General features: G+C 33.0%; 1 protein-coding gene across 1 annotated transcript in view; it reads right to left on the bottom strand.

Annotated features, from left to right (window-relative positions):
• The window catches only part of LOC129230252 (microtubule-associated serine/threonine-protein kinase 3-like), a 102,427-nt gene that overhangs the window by 26,718 nt on the left and 56,142 nt on the right, over positions 1–19,567 (bottom strand). The window contains exons 17-18 of the mRNA XM_054864653.1: positions 16,313–16,487; positions 13,460–13,632 (exon numbers count right to left, since the gene is read on the bottom strand). Coding sequence (XP_054720628.1) covers positions 13,460–13,632; positions 16,313–16,487 — 348 coding nt within the window. The remainder of the gene's footprint in view (positions 1–13,459; positions 13,633–16,312; positions 16,488–19,567) is intronic.

Raw genomic sequence — 19,567 nt, 5'->3', positions numbered from 1 at the left:
AGTTTTAAGAGGGCCATTGATCTTCACTGGGGATTGTAAATTGACTAGGACCAGTCTAGCTGGGCCCAGAGCCTGTTGCTGGTCGTCACTTTTGTATTTGTATTTGTATAAAATGTATTTTTCGAAACCCTTCATATGTCGAAATTTTCACACAAAAGCAAGTTTCATTTGCTGTTTCCTTGGCAAATTTTGAAATAATTGTCCCGAAAAATTACTTGGGCTTGAGCCCCCGATATCTTAATCAAACACTGGTTGCAAGATTTCTAAAACAGATTCTGGTTTGGACGAAAAGTCTGACTTATCTGAAGAGTACATTCCTAGCGATGAAAATAATTTACTTTCATCAGATGATTGTGAATATTTTTCGGAAACGAGATTTGCACATAAAGATTCTTCTTCAGAGTCAGAAACAGAGGAAACTTTGCTAATAAACACTGATGTGAAAGGTATTGAAACCAATAAAAGAAAAGGGAATGGGGTTGGATGCCGAAAAAAGACTCAAAAACAGAACTTTCTCTCTCAAAATGAGGGTGAAAAATAGCAAAGAATGGAACAGTTTGGAGAAGAGTTTCATAAGGAACTCCTACAGGAAAACACAGCAGCATAATATTGCACCCAGGCAAGGAAAGTGACACACTCAAAAAAAAAAAAAACAGCAATGGAGAAAATCAAGGTTTTATGCAATAGTAGTTTTCAGCAATTTAGTCTCAAATGTTGCAATATGCACAAACAACTTATGTGATGTTTATGTTGAACTTTAAGTTCAGCCTTAAAGGATTAAACAACTTTTAGACATTCAAGTTTTGCTGTGTTACTATGGCAACACATAGTTGTTTTGAAAGTTAATTATTATTCTATCTTCTCTCTTGCTTATATGTTGTGATGTGCAATTTGTGTAAGTTAAATTAAATATTTTTCCTTCATTTTAATTTGCAATTTGTGCTTAAAGCTTCCACTACTCCCCTACAGTCCAACAGGTTATGGCCTCCAGAGTAAACAAGTAAAGTTTATAATTGTAACTTTTAAGTAGCGTTGATTTCTAGTTACATTGTAACTGCATTTGGTTTTACAGTAGAACCTCGATTAACCGAGGTTTCTGATAACCGAGCCGATAATGCAGTCTATTTTTTAAAATAATTTTAATTTACTAATATTAAATGAAGAGTTTTCAATTTGAAAATAAGAATATTTTCTAGAAGTTTGTTTTTTTAAACCCATCTTTCAACATTTAACTTTGCATTGTAAAGAAGAAAATAAATATTTTTTTAAAACTTACTACAAGTTATTTTCTATTCTAGTTTTTCAACTGTAAAACATTGCTTTTTACATGGTCAATTTTATCCTTTAAAAATATTCTATTGTACTTTAATTAATACTTTAATTTGAGATCCTGAGAGGTTTTTTTATACAAAGTTTCTATTAACCAAGATTTCCAACATCCGAAACACTAGCGGTCCCAATTAGCACGGATAATCGAGGTTCTACTGCAGTAGCAAAATGGAAAAATTTCTGTAACGAGATTCTTAAATTGAATAATCACAATTATTCTACCTGGAAATAGTTCAACTGCTTTTAATGAAGGACAATTTGTTTGAACATGTCATTAAGAAGGAACGACCGATCCCAGAAGGAAATTCAAACAAAATTCTAAGTGATTGGGATGTGGCTGATAATAAAGCTCAAGCATATATCAGACTTACTGTTGAAGATGATCGGCTTACTCACATTAGCGAAAAGAAAACAGCTAAAGAAATGTAGATTGCACTTAACACAACAAAAGTACTTTGACAAATAAAGATAACTTGAAAAGAATGATTTGGGCATTAAAACTTGAAGAAGGTGGAAATGTTTCACAGCATATGATAAAGATGCAAGAACTGTTTTTAAAGCTCAAAGACATTCGTGAAGAATCGCTTTTAAACAGTTGGAGTGTTGCAATGCTTTTGAGCAGTTTGCCTAGAAGTTATGGTCTTTTAATTACAGCATTGGAAACACTTTCGGAATCTGAATCAATGTTCGCTGTTCAAGAAAAGACCATTGCTGAATATGAGCACAGGCAACATGCAGAAGAAACTCCTGGTAAGTCTTCCGACAGAATGATGAAATTTATTTTAAGTAAGGATTTTCAGATAAATACAAGGAAATGTTATTTTTGTTTGCTAAACGCCAGAGAACTGTAAACAGAGTTGCACTAAATATATAAAATGGAAAGAAAAACATCCAAAGTGAATACAGTTGAGCAGCTGAATAGTTTGTTTTCAATTGGAATTCCTTCAGAAAATTGGATTTTGGACTCTAGATTTACCTGGCATGTAACAAATGATAGAAAATTCTTTTTTTCACTAGACATTTCATATAAAGATAAAATTAAAGTTGCAAATGGACAATTAGTTGAAGTTAACGGCATAGGAACAGGAAATTTATTGCTTAGGAATCAAGAAGGAAATCTGTTGTCTTATATGTGCTTTACTCTCCTAAAGTTTTTGGTAATTTTAATATATGTTCGGCAGTTGTTGAGACTAACTGTAACTATGGCTGAACCGCGCGGAAAAAGATACGATTGCAGCTCTGTCGAGCGAGCAGATGCATTCCGATTCTTCTTGTGTGTATGTACTTGTTCTGTGTCGTCTGTGTAATAAAGTTTTGTGATCCTCAATTATGCAGTTTGGAGTTCTTGACCCTTCCCTTCTGACAGGTAAGAGCATTTTCTAGGTTTGAACTTGATCTTTATCTTGATATTTATCATTTTTGGTTCCGGAAACTCGGGACTAGGTCTTTAGATTTGAAATTGAAAGATAGATTCAAAATGAAATTGTTATCAAAATTTGGAAGAAAATTCGAACCCCTGTCAGAAGGGCAGTGACAGAAGCGAGCAATTCCATTAATACCAAAATTGCTAGAGGAGAAAATATGTCTATTGATTTTCTAGAAGAAGTGTATGTCAATTTAATAGACAAAGAACAACAACTGGAAGAATTGGATCAAGAAATCGTGAAATTATGCAAAACAGACGACCTCGAAAAAGAATTTGAATATCAGGATTTAATAATTACATGCAAGGTACGCATAAACAAAATTCTACAGAGAAAAGAACTCTTGACAAATGAAGCCGTTGGAAATGATCAACAATGCAGCATAAAAATTCCTCAGTTGCAGATTCCTCAATTTTATGGGAATACTTTAAATTTTAACGATTTCTTTTCCCAATTCAAAACTGCGATTCACAATAATGGAAATTTGAGTGACATAGAAAAATTTAATTACTTAAAATCTTATTTAACTCACGAAGCCGAAATAGCTATAAGAGGTTTAACTTTGAACTCTGACAATTATAAAATAGCCATAAACATACTTAAAGAACAATTCGGTAGAACTGATATTCTTGTTGACACTTGCATGTCTAAATTACTTAATTTAAATCCTGTGCGTAAATCATATGTTTTAAATCTGCGAAAATTGTATTCCGAATGCGAAATTCATATTCGTGGGTTGGAAAATAATGGAATAAATACTAACTGTTCTAATTTTCAGCAAAAAGGTATTTATTCATTACTAATACTTATAGTTCTTTACTTTATCCGATACTGTTAAAATCTATTCCTCGGGACTTATCACTAGAATTTACACTAGAAAGTCATACGGGAAAAATGAAAATTTGATTTCAGAGTTATTGAGATTTTAGAAGGTTGAAATTGAATGTTGCAAAAGAAACACGCACTTAATGAATTCATACGATTTGAATCCACGTAAAGAAACTAAAAATTACTCTTTTGAAAGAGCTAATCAGAAGCATGGAACATACTATAGCAAAAAAAATCAGTCTACTGGCAATAAATATAAAAATATTTTGAATATCCCCAGAACTTTTGCGTTTGTGGTAAATGTGAATAAATGTGTTTTCTGTTTGGCAGAAAATCAAAATGATCATAGCTCAGAATGCTGTCCATTATCTATTGAAATAGGAAATTATCATTAAGAAAAAATGGCCTTTGTTATCTTTGCTTATATCGTGGTCATATATTTCGAACTTGTAAAGCAAAAAAAGGTCTGAGTAGGTGTAAAAAACACCATTCGGAATTAATTTGTGAAGGGGATAAAACAGTTTGGCCCTCCCCGGGCACCGGCGCCTCTGGCTCGGCGGCAGACAAAACAAGCAAGTCTGAAATTCCATTTAATAAGATCATTTCCTGCTCAAATGTAAACACTTCTAGCTGCGATGAAGTATTATTGGAAACTTGCAATGTTCTTTCAGAGCATGAATCATGTAAAAAGGAAATAAATTTATTGCTCGACAACGCGTCCCAAAAGTGTTTTTTGAAAAGCGATTTAGCGATTGAATTAAAATAACCAGTAATAAGACAGGAAGATTTATTGGTGTGTACATTTGGTTCAAGAGAACCAATGCTTAAAAATATGATGTTGTGCAATTAACTATAAGCAATGCTCGTGACCCTGAAAAGAAAATATGCATAGAAGCTTTGCTCAGGGATATCATTTCTCGTGCGCCATTTGGAACTTCAACGAATAAATTAAAACAGGCGCTTATTGCTAAAGGCATTGAAATGTTTACCATAAATGAATCAAATGAAAGTAAAATTTCCCTATTGATAGGCACGCAATATTTTTGGCAAATTTGTACAGGAAAGAAAAACAGGTGACAGTATTAACTACCATCACTTGTTTTTCTTGGTAATTGTGGGGGTATTTCCTGGCAGGGATGGTAAAGTACGTTCTTGTAAAATAAAAACTCAAAATTCAGTAATTAAAAGACTTGTTCAATTGTTATATAATTTAGAACTTCATGAATGGTTATTTGCTAAAGGATGTTACTGAAATTTGAATTTATCATTTCTTTTCTTAATAATTTGTCCTTGGATGTTATTTTGAATTGCATAATTAATGGTAATTTGTGATTTGTTGTTGTAAGTTAGGAATGAACCCCCTGGTCATTCAGGGGCCGGGGGGGGGGAGTTTGCTGAGATTAACTGTAACTTTGGCCAAACAGTGCGGAAAAAGATACGATTGCAGCTCTGACGAGCAAGCAGATGCGTTCCGATTCTTCTTGTGTGTATGTACTTGTTCTGTGTCGTCTGTGTAATAAAGTTTTGTGATCCTCAATTATGCAGTTTGGAGTTCTTGACCCTTCCCTTCTAACAAGTAGGAGCATTTTCTAGTTTGAACTTAATCTTTATCTTGATATTTATCAGCAGTTAACTTCATGCAATTTTCCAGTTCATTTTATGAAAGCTTTTTGTGAATTTTATAAGATGGAAAGCAAGTAGAATGTGCACAATCAGCAGGGAATTTGTACAAGATAGTTGAATCACATAAAGTTCATGTGTTGATTGAACATACAGAAACACATAACATAGAAAATTGGAACATAGAGATTCAGAAGCAATAAAGAAAATGCATGCTAAAGGTCTCTTAGCAGATATGGAAACAGAAAATTGTAGTATCAAAATGTCTTGTGATACATGCATGAAAGGAAAACTTACACGCTTACCCTTCCCAAAGCAATTAACAGCCAATCAAGCGGGCTATTAGACTCACAGATCATATTAGATAGATTCATAGTGATGTCACTAGATCAATGAAAACTACAACACCAGGTGGAAAATGATATGTCGTCACATTAATTGATGATTTTTCCACATTGTGTATTTATTGGCTCATAAATCTGAAGTTAATGAGGTATTGAAGAGATACATTGCTTTAGTCGAAAACAAATTCGAATGAAAATTAAAGATTATTTGGTTTGATTGTGGTGGTGAATATTTGAATACACACTTGAGGAATGATTTGAGAAATGAAAGGATCCAAGCTCAGTTAACTGCAGGTTACTCTCCAAAACAAAGTAGCGTAGCCGAACTCAAGAACAGAACTTTGATTAAAATCGCACCTTGCATGCTCATAGATGCAGGCTAACTGAACAAATATTGGGGCGAAGCTGAGGTGACTGCCAACTTTATTGAAAACAGAGTTCTTACTCGAGGGAAGAAATCAACTCCATACTAACTGTGGAATAAGGAAAAGCCTAAAGTTAAAATTTTCAGATATTTGGTTCCAAATGCTTTGTTCATGAAAGTGATCAGAAAAGTCAGAAACTTGATAACATAAGCAATGAAATGATTTTTCTTGGAATTTTTGTAAAGGAAAAAATTTTGCATTTAGCAATACTCAGAAGAGGAAAACCATCGATTCTTGCAGGATACAAGTTGGAAAATTTCTCTAGTAGAATTCTACGCTTTTATTTTCTTAGTATACGTCCGCAGAGCATTTGTTTCCAAACAAATTTCAGTAAGCATTTCATGGTCAAACTTGTGGTTCCATGAAACAATGGCTCACGACAGATTCTAAGCAGTCATGCACATAAGCGCCCATATGCAAAATTTTAAGGAGGGTGCAGATATATCCCCATGGTTTAGCAGGATATTTTACCCATGAAAACCGATTTCAGTATGGATTAGAGTTACTAAAATGCGACATGTTTGCAAAGAATAAAGTACTAAAAGCAAGAAAGTTGTAATTTCTAAAGGGGGGAGGGGGCTTGAGCCCCCCCCCCCCCCTATATGGATGCCTGTGATTTATGCGTTACATGCGGTTTGATCTGAAAACATCAAAACCTGTAAGATTTCGAAATGATCCGTTTGCTCTTGCATCAGAAGTTAGGAACACATTTATTCAAAATTGCTTGCAGTACTATAAAACAGGTGAGAACATAACAGTAGATGATCAATTATTTCCCAGCAAAGCTTGCTGCCTATTTACACTGCATATGCTGCAAAACACCGACAAATTTGGAATCAAGTTTTAGCTTGCTGCTAATGTCCAGTCAAAATACTGTTGAATGGTTTTCCATATTTGGGAAAAAATGAAAATAGACCCAGTGATGAAACTGTAAGGGAACACGCAGCTGGCCTTTTGTGGAATAGTTTCATAACACTGGAAGGAACGTAAAAATTGATAATGTTTCTTCACATCATTAAAATCGCCCAAAAATTAAGAGATAAAAGGCTTAATCTTGTCTGCACTCTGAAAAGTACAAAGAAAAATGTTCCTGATTTTTTGGAGCAAGATGATTAAGCATGATATAATTACCTTGAAGTCACACCGTAATAAGAAAGACAAAAATGTGTTATTGCTAAGTACCTTGTACCCTACCATTGACATTCAAGACAAGTATACTTCCTTCAAGTCACTTCCTCTGATTAATTTTGCTACTGATAAAAGTCTCTACCTCAGAAATAAAACGAAAGCAGTGTCGAATGAAACAATGCTGAAATAAAAGTACGAATATTTGTTCTGATTACAAAAAGATAGTTTGGGGCTCAAGTACTAGGCAAAGTGATACTGTAAGATGAGTATTTGTTATGATTGTAAAATATAGTAATGAAAGTTATATTGCGATATATTTATGCATTCATGAAAATTATCACATGAATGGTATTGAATGAATTTTGGTTGCAACCTGTGCTGTAGAAAACCAGTTTCTCTCTATCTCTTTTGTCCGGTGGTGATTCCTCTCTCCATGCTTAGTTTCAGCAAATGAATAGTGCTTTGCCAATTTGATTTGGTTTTGTTCTCCCTCTTGATTACAATGTCAAAAAGAAAATACTTCAGTGTTACTGTAGAGAAAGTGGATTTGTTGAAAGACGTAGATATTGGTATGAGAAAAAAAGACTTTCTGTTAAATTTGCTATTTTTGCAAGCACACTATCAACTATCATAAAAATATGCGATTCCGTAATGAAATCATATGGAAACATTTAACCGAATAGAAAACGTTCAAAAACATTCAGTTATGAAACAGTGGACAAGGCCGTCTTGAAGTGGATCACGGTTGTTAGAGATTAAAATTGGCCAATATCAGGTTCACTCATTAAACAAAAGGCATTGGAGTATGCAAAACATTTTGGACATAATAAATGTCAAGCAAGTTCTGGGTAACTCGACAAATTCAAGAAAAGATATGCCATCAAAGAAAGGTTGTTTCTGGAGAAAGCAAAATAATCAATGAAGCAGTTTATGATAACTAGAGAAATAATGAGTTTTAAAAAATCCTGAAAGATTATCAGTGCAAAGATATTTTCAATGTTGATGAAATGATACTCTTTTATAAGTGTTTACCAAACTATTGTTATGGCAAGAAAAAACAGTGAAGACAGAATAACTGTACCAGTAAGTGCTAAAATGAGTGGCAAAGAAAAGCTTCATTTATTGGTCATAGGTAAGAGTAAGAGTCCAAGAGTATTCAAAAATGTAACATCTTTAGCAGTTGGCAACCGATCCAACAGGAAGTCATGGATGACTTGACTGGTGACATTTTTGAAGAGTGGATTTTGAAATTGAACAGAAAAATGTGCGATCAAAATAGAAAAATTACATTGCTTGCAGACAATTGCCCTGCCCATCCTATGAGTCTTCAAAACTATCAAACATAAATTTGCCTTTTATTCCCATGAACATTACTTCAAAGTTACAACCAATAAACCAGGATGTCATAAAACTTCATTTACCGCAAACGTATTCTTCAACGACCTGATCCTCAGGCATTGCACTCATCAAAAAGACCAAGTGGTTTTCAGCAGAGAAAACTAAAAAAGGCGAAAGAAAAACCGAAGAAAATGGTTTCAGGATACGACTGTACAGTATACTAATGCATCAAAAAGCAGAAGTGCCTCAGAAAAAGAAGCTGTAGCATTTACTAAGCCTGTGGGGACTCCAGAATCCAGTCTGCATCATCCCTCCAATCCACTGCAACTCAATGTAGTATCGGTTATCCAAAGTAGCGGTGGTGTGCTACTCAGCTTGTCTCAGCGCGGGGAGCAAGTAGAAAACACACATGTGCTCGGTTCGAAGAGACCTCCAAGCGAACTTAGAGCTTGCATGGTGTTGTTGGTGCTTGGTGTTCGCTCAACAGGGAACTTTTTGAAATGGTTAGGAAAGGCTTTTAAAGTTTTAATAGTCTTTTGCTCTTTTAATATTATGTAGTTTTATCAATAATAAATGTTTTATTGAAGGATGAGCTTAAACATCCTTTTAAGCCTTTAATTCATGAAAGTGTCCTTCCAGTCATCAATGCATTCATCAGAAAAGAGGAACAAATGGATATACCAGATAATGAATCTAACAAAAAATTGACACTCGGGAGGGAGAAATATATGCTGGTTCCATGCATGAGAAATTTAAAAATGATGTGGAGAATGTTATTGCTGCAACATTTCAACAGATGTTTCCTGCTGGAAAATATCAATTCAAGAACATATTACAGTAGAAATAATTAAAAAAGGATCATTTTATTTTCAAAATAAAGACAGACATTTTGCTACTTCGACTAGAAAAACTAGCAAAGTAATGGGAAACATATGGCAACTTACAACAGATTGATTTTTCTAAGTATTGCCAAATGGAGAAAAAATGTTACAGTCATGAATGGTAACCTATCCTCAAAGCGAAGAGGTATAGAGTTTCTGCTGTTGTTTATTTTCCACCAGGATAACAAATACAGCTTCCAAATTTGTAACTGGATTTAGAAAATGGTGGAAATTAAAAATCGAAGGTAGGCGAGAGTGAAAATACGGATATGCATTTGCCCTGTGTGGAAAAATTGAAAACACTGTAGATATAATTGAGCACTAATACAACCATTGATTCAGAATGCATTTTTGAAATTGAAAAAATAAAAGAAACATTGTATAGATTACTTGATATAAAATTGTTCTCTGTCATGCAAAATTTGCCTTTTCGTGGAGACAAGATGAAACGCGTTTAAATAGAGGGGACTTCTTGGAACTTGTGAAATTAATGACAAAGTATTACCTGGTTTTGAAAGAACTTTTAAGTTTTTTTTGCAGAACAATCTGTTTAGTTCAAAAGCCTGCGTCTCCTACCTTTCGCTGTGCACTCAAAATGAATTTATATGTATCTAAGAAAATCATGTTTAGGAATGGTTAATTACAGAAATTAAACCTGCTAAATACTTTGGGATTATGTTTGACAATACATCAGATGTGTCATACACAGATCAAATGTCTGAGGTAGTTAGACATGTGAAAATTGAGAACCGAAAAGTTGAAGTAAAAGAATTGTTCTTAAATGCTATAACAATGAAAGGAAAGAAAGCTGCTAACATTGGCAGAGAAATATTGAATCATTTAGAAAAGGATGGTTTAGATATAATGTTGTGTCACTCATATGGATATGACACAAGGCCGTATACAAAGGGGGGTTCTTAGGGTTCAACCCCCCCCCCCCTCCCTGAAATTCGTAAAATTAATTGAAAGTCAGTTCAATAATGAAGCCATTTAAAATAAGTTAGCGAAAAGCGAAATCAGCACCGACTGCAGATAAGATAACTGGCGTCAATATTACGATGGCGCCATGAATATATAATGATGGATTATTGGTCAAATGTCTGGCATTTGTATTTCGGATACAGACTACCTTCTTTGTTGAATGATTTTTACAAGAACGCTCCCATTGGAGTCTATGACTAGCAGCTGTACAGCTACTAATACAGGTGTGAAAAAATTAGCAGATATGTCATATGTGATAGCTAAAGAAGAAATTTCTTTTTCAAAATATCCTAAATTTGGGGAATTAGAGCTGTGACATGTTGTTGATTTGGGCCAAACTTATCACCACAAAAATGCATGCATTGAATTCAATGAGTGCATTTCTGATGTCTTGAAAGATAATCTGGTGAATGAGTTACAGAAATAGCAATATTTTTCAGTATTTATTGACAGTAGTACAAACGTAACTGTTCTCGAACACGACATTGTCTACATTATGTATTTGAATGATGAGGGGGATGTTAAATTTAGCTTTTTGAACATTTCCGAAATCTAGAGTGCTGATGCATTGGATATTAAAAATTCATTAAAAGAATCATTTACCAAATATGGCATTTCAGATTTTGAAACGAAACTAATAAGTTTTCTTGCTGATGGAGCAAGTGTTAATATGGGTCTACATGTTGATGTTACAGCACTGCTCAAAAAAACCTGTCCTTGGGTTAGTTGTTGTCCATTGTTTAAATCATTGCATAGAATTGAGCATAAAGGAGTTCATACTGTCAACTTATTTTAAATCTCTAGCAAGACTCATGGAAGAGTTGCACAACTATTATGAAAAAAGTGCCAAACGAATTCATCAGTTAAAGGAATTTTTCCAAAGCTCTTGAAGAAAACGTATCTAATGTAGCTGCTTCGAGAGTTTATGGCACTAGATGGATTGGACATACGAGAAAAGCTGTAGACATTTTACTTCGCAACTATGTAGTTATTGTGACTCAAATTGAAACCATAGTTGCTGATCCAAGTTTCAGGGCGAAAAAAGAGAGAGCTGTTTGGCAACACTAGAACTTTAGAACAATTGTGAGTATCATTATGAGAATAACGGATGGTTTATTGTTATACAAGAACCAGAAGCCCTTTTGAATCTTTCTAATATGTGTTATATATAGATTGCGTAAATAGTAGTTTCCTTAGCTCAAAGTTAAAATATTAAAACTGAACCACCCAGAACTCATTAATTAGTCTTGACAGTGTTGCATTGGCCCGGAAGAAGAACCTTGGATTCATCGAAGAAATGTTGCTACTCCAAAAAAAATGTCGGTAAGATTTTATATTTCTGCATGAAAAATCTTTAAATTTGGAGCTAGAATAACTAGCAAAATGGCAGGGCTTGAAAAGGGAAAAAACTAAAAGGGCTACTATGAAATCGTCCATAACAAAGATAATGAACAAAATAGATTGTGAACTACAAGAGGTAGCACCAAATAATTTAATCATAGAAGATGGCTTAGCTTTGCTAATTGAGAAAGAAAAAGAATTACATGAAATTAATGACAAAATTGAGGATTTCATGATTAATGCTAGCGATTTAGAAAAAGAATTTGAAAACGTCATCGAATATAACGAATTAATTATTTTATACAATTCTTGTGTGAATTAGATATTTAAGGAACATGAATAAGGTATCTGAATCACGTGATGATTCGAATCATTGGAACCATCACAACAAGAAGTGATCCAGCTGAGTCACACAAATGTTGCTGGCGTTAAACTTCCAAGGTTAACTATTAATAAATATAGCACAGAAATTTGTGAATGGCAAATTTTTTGGCCACAATTTTAGTTTGCTAATCATAAAAATAAAAATTTGAGTCATGTTGAAAAGTTAAACTATTTGAAATCCTTTTTGGCAGATACTGCCTTTGTTGAAACGATTTTGGGAATTAGAATCATTGGGAATTAATGAAGAAAGAATAATAAATAATTCAGATTTAGAGGCCATAGAACAGTTTGAAGATTGTTAAATTTGTGGATAACTGATATGAAATTAAATTGCCTTTAAAACATAAGGATATCGAGTTACCAGATAATTTTGAGAATGCTAAAATTCGATATCAGTCATTGTTGAGAAGATTTATAGGAAACCCTTCCATTTATGAAGATTATAAATCTATCATTAATGAATACATTGCTTTAGAGATAGTTGAGGAATTAAGAAAGGAAGATATTGAATAATCATAATAGGATACTGACAGCAACAATGTTTTAAATAACCTTCTGATCTTTTCCTTAAAAGGGCCAAAACTTTCTAGTTTTAATCCGGAAAGCGCTGTAAACAAGTTTTTTGACAAAAAAGTCAGACGCCCTTCTACCCAACCATACGGGAAGAGGGTTAAACTTTCTACTGAAAACTTCAGTAATAAATCCTTCAGATGTTCTGGAGGTAGTGAATGATGACTGATAACTAAGTAGATTTCAACTGCATTTGAGTGATTCTTGACAAATATGGACAACTTTATGTTCCATGTTTTTTTTTAAACATTTTTAATGTTTTAACAAATTGGCTTGCTTTGATTTTTATTCCTCATGCAAATTTTGATTTTATCTCAAGAAAAGTGTTGATAAATGTTTTTTCTTATCATAAATTACCTTTTGCTGTTATAATTATTTTTCGCCTTGTAACAAGTTGGAGCTTATTTTCCAGGTATGTGCATAAATGTTTGTAACATCTTTGGTGAAAAAACTAAACATGATTGTTGATAAATTATGATTTATGTGAAGGGTATATGATTCATGTCATGTGAATGATAAAATTACTTGTCAATACAGTACTTGATGGTTATAGATAATTTTTTAAATAAATAAACAGGATATTGTTCTGATTTTTTTTTAAAGCACACAATAAATGTAATACGTATTTTAAACCTTATTTGTGTTCTTGTCGAAAATGTAATTTAACAATTGTCGTAAAACTACTCAATTTTACAGAACTGCTCCTCAATAACAGAATTATAGAAGCAGTACTGCTCCTCAAAATGAAATACTTATTCCCCACGCTGGTTCTTAAGGCCTTTGTTTTTCAATAACGAATATGTTTGTTATTCAACATTGATTATAATAAGCATCATTTTAAAAACAATAAAGAAACAGAAACTTACTTATCAGGCTTTAAATCTCGATGAACAATACCATAGCTATGCAAATATTCAACTGCTAGCACAGTTTCGGCAAAATAAAACCGAGCTAAATCTACAGGTAATGGTCCCATATTTTTCAACAAAGTGGCACAGTCCCCACCTTCCACATATTCCATCACCATACACAGATGTTTCTAAAAAAAATTTAAAAACACCATTGTGTAAAGATTACAGACAAAAATTAAACATGGCAGTTCTGTATTGCTACATTTAAAACAAGAGTATTTTAAACTGATCAGAATTAATTTTGAAACAGAAGGAACTAACTTATACTTTTCACAAGTAACTTTTTCTCTACAGACCTATTTTAGACTTTTTGCTACTGACCTATAGGTTGGGAAACATTATTTTACGAAAAGTCGGAAGAAATGATTTTTTTTTTTTTTTTTTGAATTTCTTCATAGATAACATAATACGGTCTATTTCACTGCACACAATGATTTTGATGAAAATAACAGATTGATATAACATTAAACAAATCAGAAAATTGCATAAATTTACCAATCTAAGCCCAACATAGAGTTTCAAAATGTAGTGAAATCTGGTTACAGAAAATACAAATACAATGTACAGTCAACTGCGCAACAAGGGGGCCCACAGGGCCCATGCCCCCTCCCCCCCCACACCGAATGCTTATTTGAACAATTTTTAAAACTACTCTCTATTTTAATTCGAACGAAGATGAACGCTCTTTGAGAAAACGAAGTGGTTCCAAAGTAAGCAGGAATGACAAGCGGTCATTTTAAACTTCCCTCTGTCTCCTTTTCGGCATTTATTTTTTCTGTAGTTAGGAACTCATTTGAAACAGCAAAAATGATTCTCGAAAACTTCATGTAAAAAAAGTATGCCCCGTGCATTGGGTTGAGAAACATGATTCTGTGATAAGATTTGCTGAAATTTTTCCTAAAATATTTGAAGTTATGGAAGATTTCTCTTCTGGCGAAGTGAAAACTGCATCTAAGGCTTTCTTGCTGCTGAAAAGAGTTGGAAATTTTGATTTTGTGATTACATTACTGATAATGGAAGATATTTCCAAACTTTTACTTCCCTTATCAAAAGCAGTCCAGTCAGCAACTGACGATTTGTCAAAAGCAATGAATTTGGTGAGAGACATTCTGGCCATATTAAATGAGAAGCGTTCAATGGCAGATGGCAATTTTAATGTTCTTTTCAAGAATGCCTCAGGAATTGCAGAACATCTCAATCTTGACATTAAGATTCCAAGAAGAGCTAAACGTCAAGTTCACCGTGAAAATTACAGCGCTGACAGCCATGAAGAATATTTTAAAATTTCCATTTATATTCCCTATATAGACAATATAATTTCGCAGCTTGAAAAACGTTTGGCCCCTCATGATGCAAAGTGCACCCGAATACAAGGATTGATCCCAGCCAATGTTTCTAAAATCTCTTTTGAAGATCTCTTCGATGCAACATAGTATTATAAAAACGATGTTGGCCCACAATGTGTGATTCGAAGAGAATTCGCAAGGTGGAAGTTAAAAGTGGCAAAATTCAGAAAGTAAACCAAGTACCACACACAATGCTCTTTTGGAGTGCAACCGGGACATTTTCCCAGAAATCAACACACTGTTTGGCCTGTTCACAAAACTGCCTATTTCTTCTGCTACCGCGGAGCGATCGTTTTGAACATTGAGCCGTCTCAAGTCCTATTTAAGAAGCACAATGATGCAAGAATGCTTAAATGTATTAGCACAGCTTTGTATCAAGAAAGATATAGTTGTAGAACCAGATGAAGTTATTGAAAAACTAACCAAGAAACAACGACAGTTAAACTTTGTATTATAGACAATAAGACAATTTTATAAGTGTACATATGCAATGTGGATATTTATGACTCATCATTTGTAAGTGATTTTATTGATTATTTTGTTGTATTTTTAAGTGATTTCATGCCATTTTAACGTGTTCCTTTTTTTTCTCTCTTTCCTTGAATGATCTTAAAAATATGAATAGTTTAGAGTTTTTGGTGATAAAAATTCGTGTGCATTTTGATTTATTTCATTAATATAGTAAACGAAGTAATAATAAGCATTGATCTTAATGTAATTTCACTTCTGGCATAAGAACAATTAAAGTTTTTGCAATAGTTTTTGAATAAATTGCAAAACTTACACAATTTTAAGGAATTTTACTAAATAATATTAATAATAATAATAAATATATATTGATGCAAAGAGAGAGAGAGAGAACGCTGATAGAGTTTTGTGAAAAAAAAATTGTGCCCCCCCCCCCCACCAAAAAAAATTTTTTTTTTCTGGTTGCGTCCCTGTGTACAATATGGAACCCCGAACCCGGAATGCAACCTTTCAGATTTTCGATTTTAACTAAAAAATAGTGAAATCTCTCCTGTCATGCGCTATTCATCACTTTTTTTTTTTGGTTTTTGCTAATGTTCACACAAAATTTCCTTTGTTTTTTGATCAATCTGAATGAAAGTATACTTCATGATGCTAAAACAAAGTCAGAGATTTTTTATAGCAGCGTATAGTTCACGGATGTTGCTTTTTATTAATATGCAATGTGACAATCAATACAATAAATAAATCATATTTTTACTAAAAATAATTTTGTACTTTCATTCAGAGTAGGCTTCGTATTGCATACTTAATTACTTATGTTAATATAAGAACATCTTGAAATAATACAGAAATATAAGTTTCATGGAGGAAACTGTTGTTGAGTGAAATACTATACAGTGAACTTGCTGTAAGAACAGAGAGCAAAACAGTGATATTTATAATAAAATGAATAACATTGCTTAATTTATTAAAAGTAAGTGACCGACTATACCTTTGTTTCAAAACTGCAAAGCATGCTAACCACAAATGGATTGTCTGTAAAACTCATAATGTCTCTTTCAGCATACACTTGCTCAACTTGATTTCGAAGAACAAGGTTGTGCTTGGTGATTTTTTTCATTGCAAATCGTAATCTGGATTTTATATGTCGAACTAAATACACAGCACTGAATGGGGGAAAAACAACAACCTTTTTACTTAGTCTAAAATAAAGCAATTTTTGTGAAACAAAAAATGCATTAACAATAACGAATTGACTTTTACATACAGATAAAATTTCAATATATATATATATATATATATATATATATATATATATATATATTTGTGATATGACATTTGTTAACAATTTCATAAAATTAATAAATAGAAAATAAAACAGGAGTTTGCTTCGGTCTAATTCACATTTTCGAGAAAAAAAGATCGGAGCCAGGTTTTAAAACTTTTTTTTTACTTCAAACGAAAATTTTGCTTCAATTTTAATCTATCTTTTCAGAATTTTTTTTCATGTTAAATAGCATACAAAAAAAAAGTTAATCATAATGTTCTGAAAGTTACACTACAATACATGAAGTAATCACAAACAATAAAATTTACAATGCAGTAAGAAATGCATGCAATTATAACATTGTATTATGCGATAGATCACGTGACTCACTATCTACCAATCACAAAAACAATAGAATAAGAAGCCAAAAGGCATGAACTGCAAAGTGAAACTAAAAATCAATTTTGATAGCTTTAAAAAAATCATTGCAGACAGATTCCTGTAATGATTATTGATATTAGTTAATGTGGGTTTTTTTTTTTTTTTTTTTTGAAATGAGACAGTGAGAAGCAAAGGGATATAAGTGGACATTTTCAAGTTTTGAGTAAAACGTCTTCGAAGATACAGACCTAGGTAGGCTTTCATTGCAATTGTTTTCTATGTTATGCTGCATAGCAGCATCTACCAGGGGTAGTAGTACTACCTCTTTCCCCAAGACAGATTAGAGGTTCACCTACTAATTTGTACTGGATATCTCCAAAATTTCTATTTTGGCACTTACATCCCTTTGCTTCTCACTGCATCAAATAGTGTTTGAATTTTAGGAAAGAACATATTCCTTTCATTCCAATTTCAGGGGGATTTCTTCAGTTAGAGTGGGAAGCCACTAAGTTTTTTTTTTTTTTTTTTTTTTGAAGCTCATATTAAAATAAAGTGCTAAGTACTTATCAAATTACAAATTTCCTTTAAAAGTAAAGCAAAATAGCTTATTTTTTCATATTTAAATGAAGAATTAAAAGCGATTGCTTTAGTATTAGTATTACTTTTTTCTTGTTATTTTCACTGAAAAAAATCATTCAATTCAACTTTCTGATTAAAAAATACGGCACAGTATGCCTTGCCCCCATGGGCTGTTGTGCCACTGAGTTTAGATTATTAAAAATTTAAAGTAAATATAAAAAAGTTTTGCAACTTTCTGATGCAAGCAATTTTATGATGTACTTCATAAGAAAATGATCTTTTTTAAAAAACTGCATTTTCAGAGGAAAAATTACAATTTTTAACACATTTGCATTTAGAACTAAGTTTCACAAATATTTAAAATTTTGAATTGTTTCTACGAACTAGACATAATTATGTGTGTATTATATATATGTTCCCTATACAAAGCCACAGCTTTTGTGGGATCAGAACCAAATTTGGCAGGGAGGTACTTGGGCACCCGAGAAGGAACGTAGGGGATTTTCAATCGCCAAAAAACAACTGAACCGCTCGAATTTTAATTTCAGGGCCCGAAAATGGCATTAAATGGCTCTTTCTACCCGAAATAATTATTGGATTTCTTTGATTCAAGTCCCATTCGAAAGCCCGCAAAAAACATGCATAGAGTTCCTTCATTTCCTTTGAATTTAAAAAAAAAAAAGGCTGTAAAATCCTTGGGAAATTATTAAAAAGCATTGCTAAGCCTAATGGAACCGAAATTTTTAATCGGAAAATTATGGTTTGCGTGATCTCATTTTAAATTAGCGTTCAGAAGGTTGCCACTTTTTTTTTTCTCGGTTGTGACTAAATAAAATTTTGTTTTTGCTTTGAGATAAAAATTTTTGCCCTGAGCAACTTGTTTATTCTTAAACTGGTAAATAGAATAACTTAGAGAAGTATTTTCTCACGAAGAGAGAATAAATGAATACAGGCATTTGATTATATTTCTCTTATACAGTCAACGCTCGATATAACGACCATCTCCGTCCCAGAGAAAAAGGTCTTTTTAACGAGTGGTCGTTATAAGAAGTATAATTTGAAAAAAAATATGCACAGTCATCATGCATACCCCGTTGTTCCATAAAAAAAATGGTACTTTTTCAAACATTCCAGTTAAATACCCAAATTATTTTTATCATAGGAGTTTTTAGAAAAATCGTGTGCAAAATACTATGACAGGATATTAAAGAACTTTTAGAGTAGAAAATATAGGGAGGAAAATGTTACACACTTACAAATCTGCTACCACTACACTTTCTGAAGATAAAACAGAAACAGACGTTTGCCTTTTTAGAAGACGTGATTTTTGCAAAACATTATTTTCCGTTGCAGATATAGGTAATAAATTGTGTTTTTTTCTTTGCTTTTCAAAGAACATTTAAAAAGTCCCCCGAGAACCCCAAATCTTAAAAACCACAAGATTCAAACACCAAACTACCAACACGTCTGTCAACTCCATTTTCTTAGGAATCTGAAAATTTCTCGATTTTTCCTCCCATTATTTTTCTGTGCTAGTTGTGATGAATGGTAATTCCCCCCACTCCACCCCCTCTCAAAGTTGTATTTGACATTGAAAACTTCAAGCAGATGTCCGTAAACAATAATCAAGGTCATTTCAAGCTACAAATTCGTTTTATTGGAAAGAACACCAGAAATAGCGTCCGTGAATTCGGTCGTTGTATTGGATTAGACGATACAAAACAGTCGTTATAACGAAGGGAAATTAACGTACAGTTCATAGGAACAAAGTTGGGACTTTTACCACTGGTCGTTATAATGGGACGGTCTTTATAATGTGTGGTCATTATAATGAGCGTCGACTGTATTCATATTTTTATCTTTCTTATACTCAGGTTCAGATACGGGCCAACAGATGTCCTTTCTCCCTCCCTCCCTTGTGCATGCTCCTGCATGAATATGAGGCTTGATGTGGCCCAATGTGAGGCTTGAACTTTTTCTAGAATTCCCACACAAGGTCTTCTCTATCACTGTACAACC

The sequence above is a fragment of the Uloborus diversus genome, chromosome 9, assembly GCF_026930045.1.
Source record: "Uloborus diversus isolate 005 chromosome 9, Udiv.v.3.1, whole genome shotgun sequence".
NCBI lineage: Eukaryota > Metazoa > Arthropoda > Arachnida > Araneae > Uloboridae > Uloborus > Uloborus diversus.
This window is presented reverse-complemented; position numbering and strand designations above follow the sequence as displayed.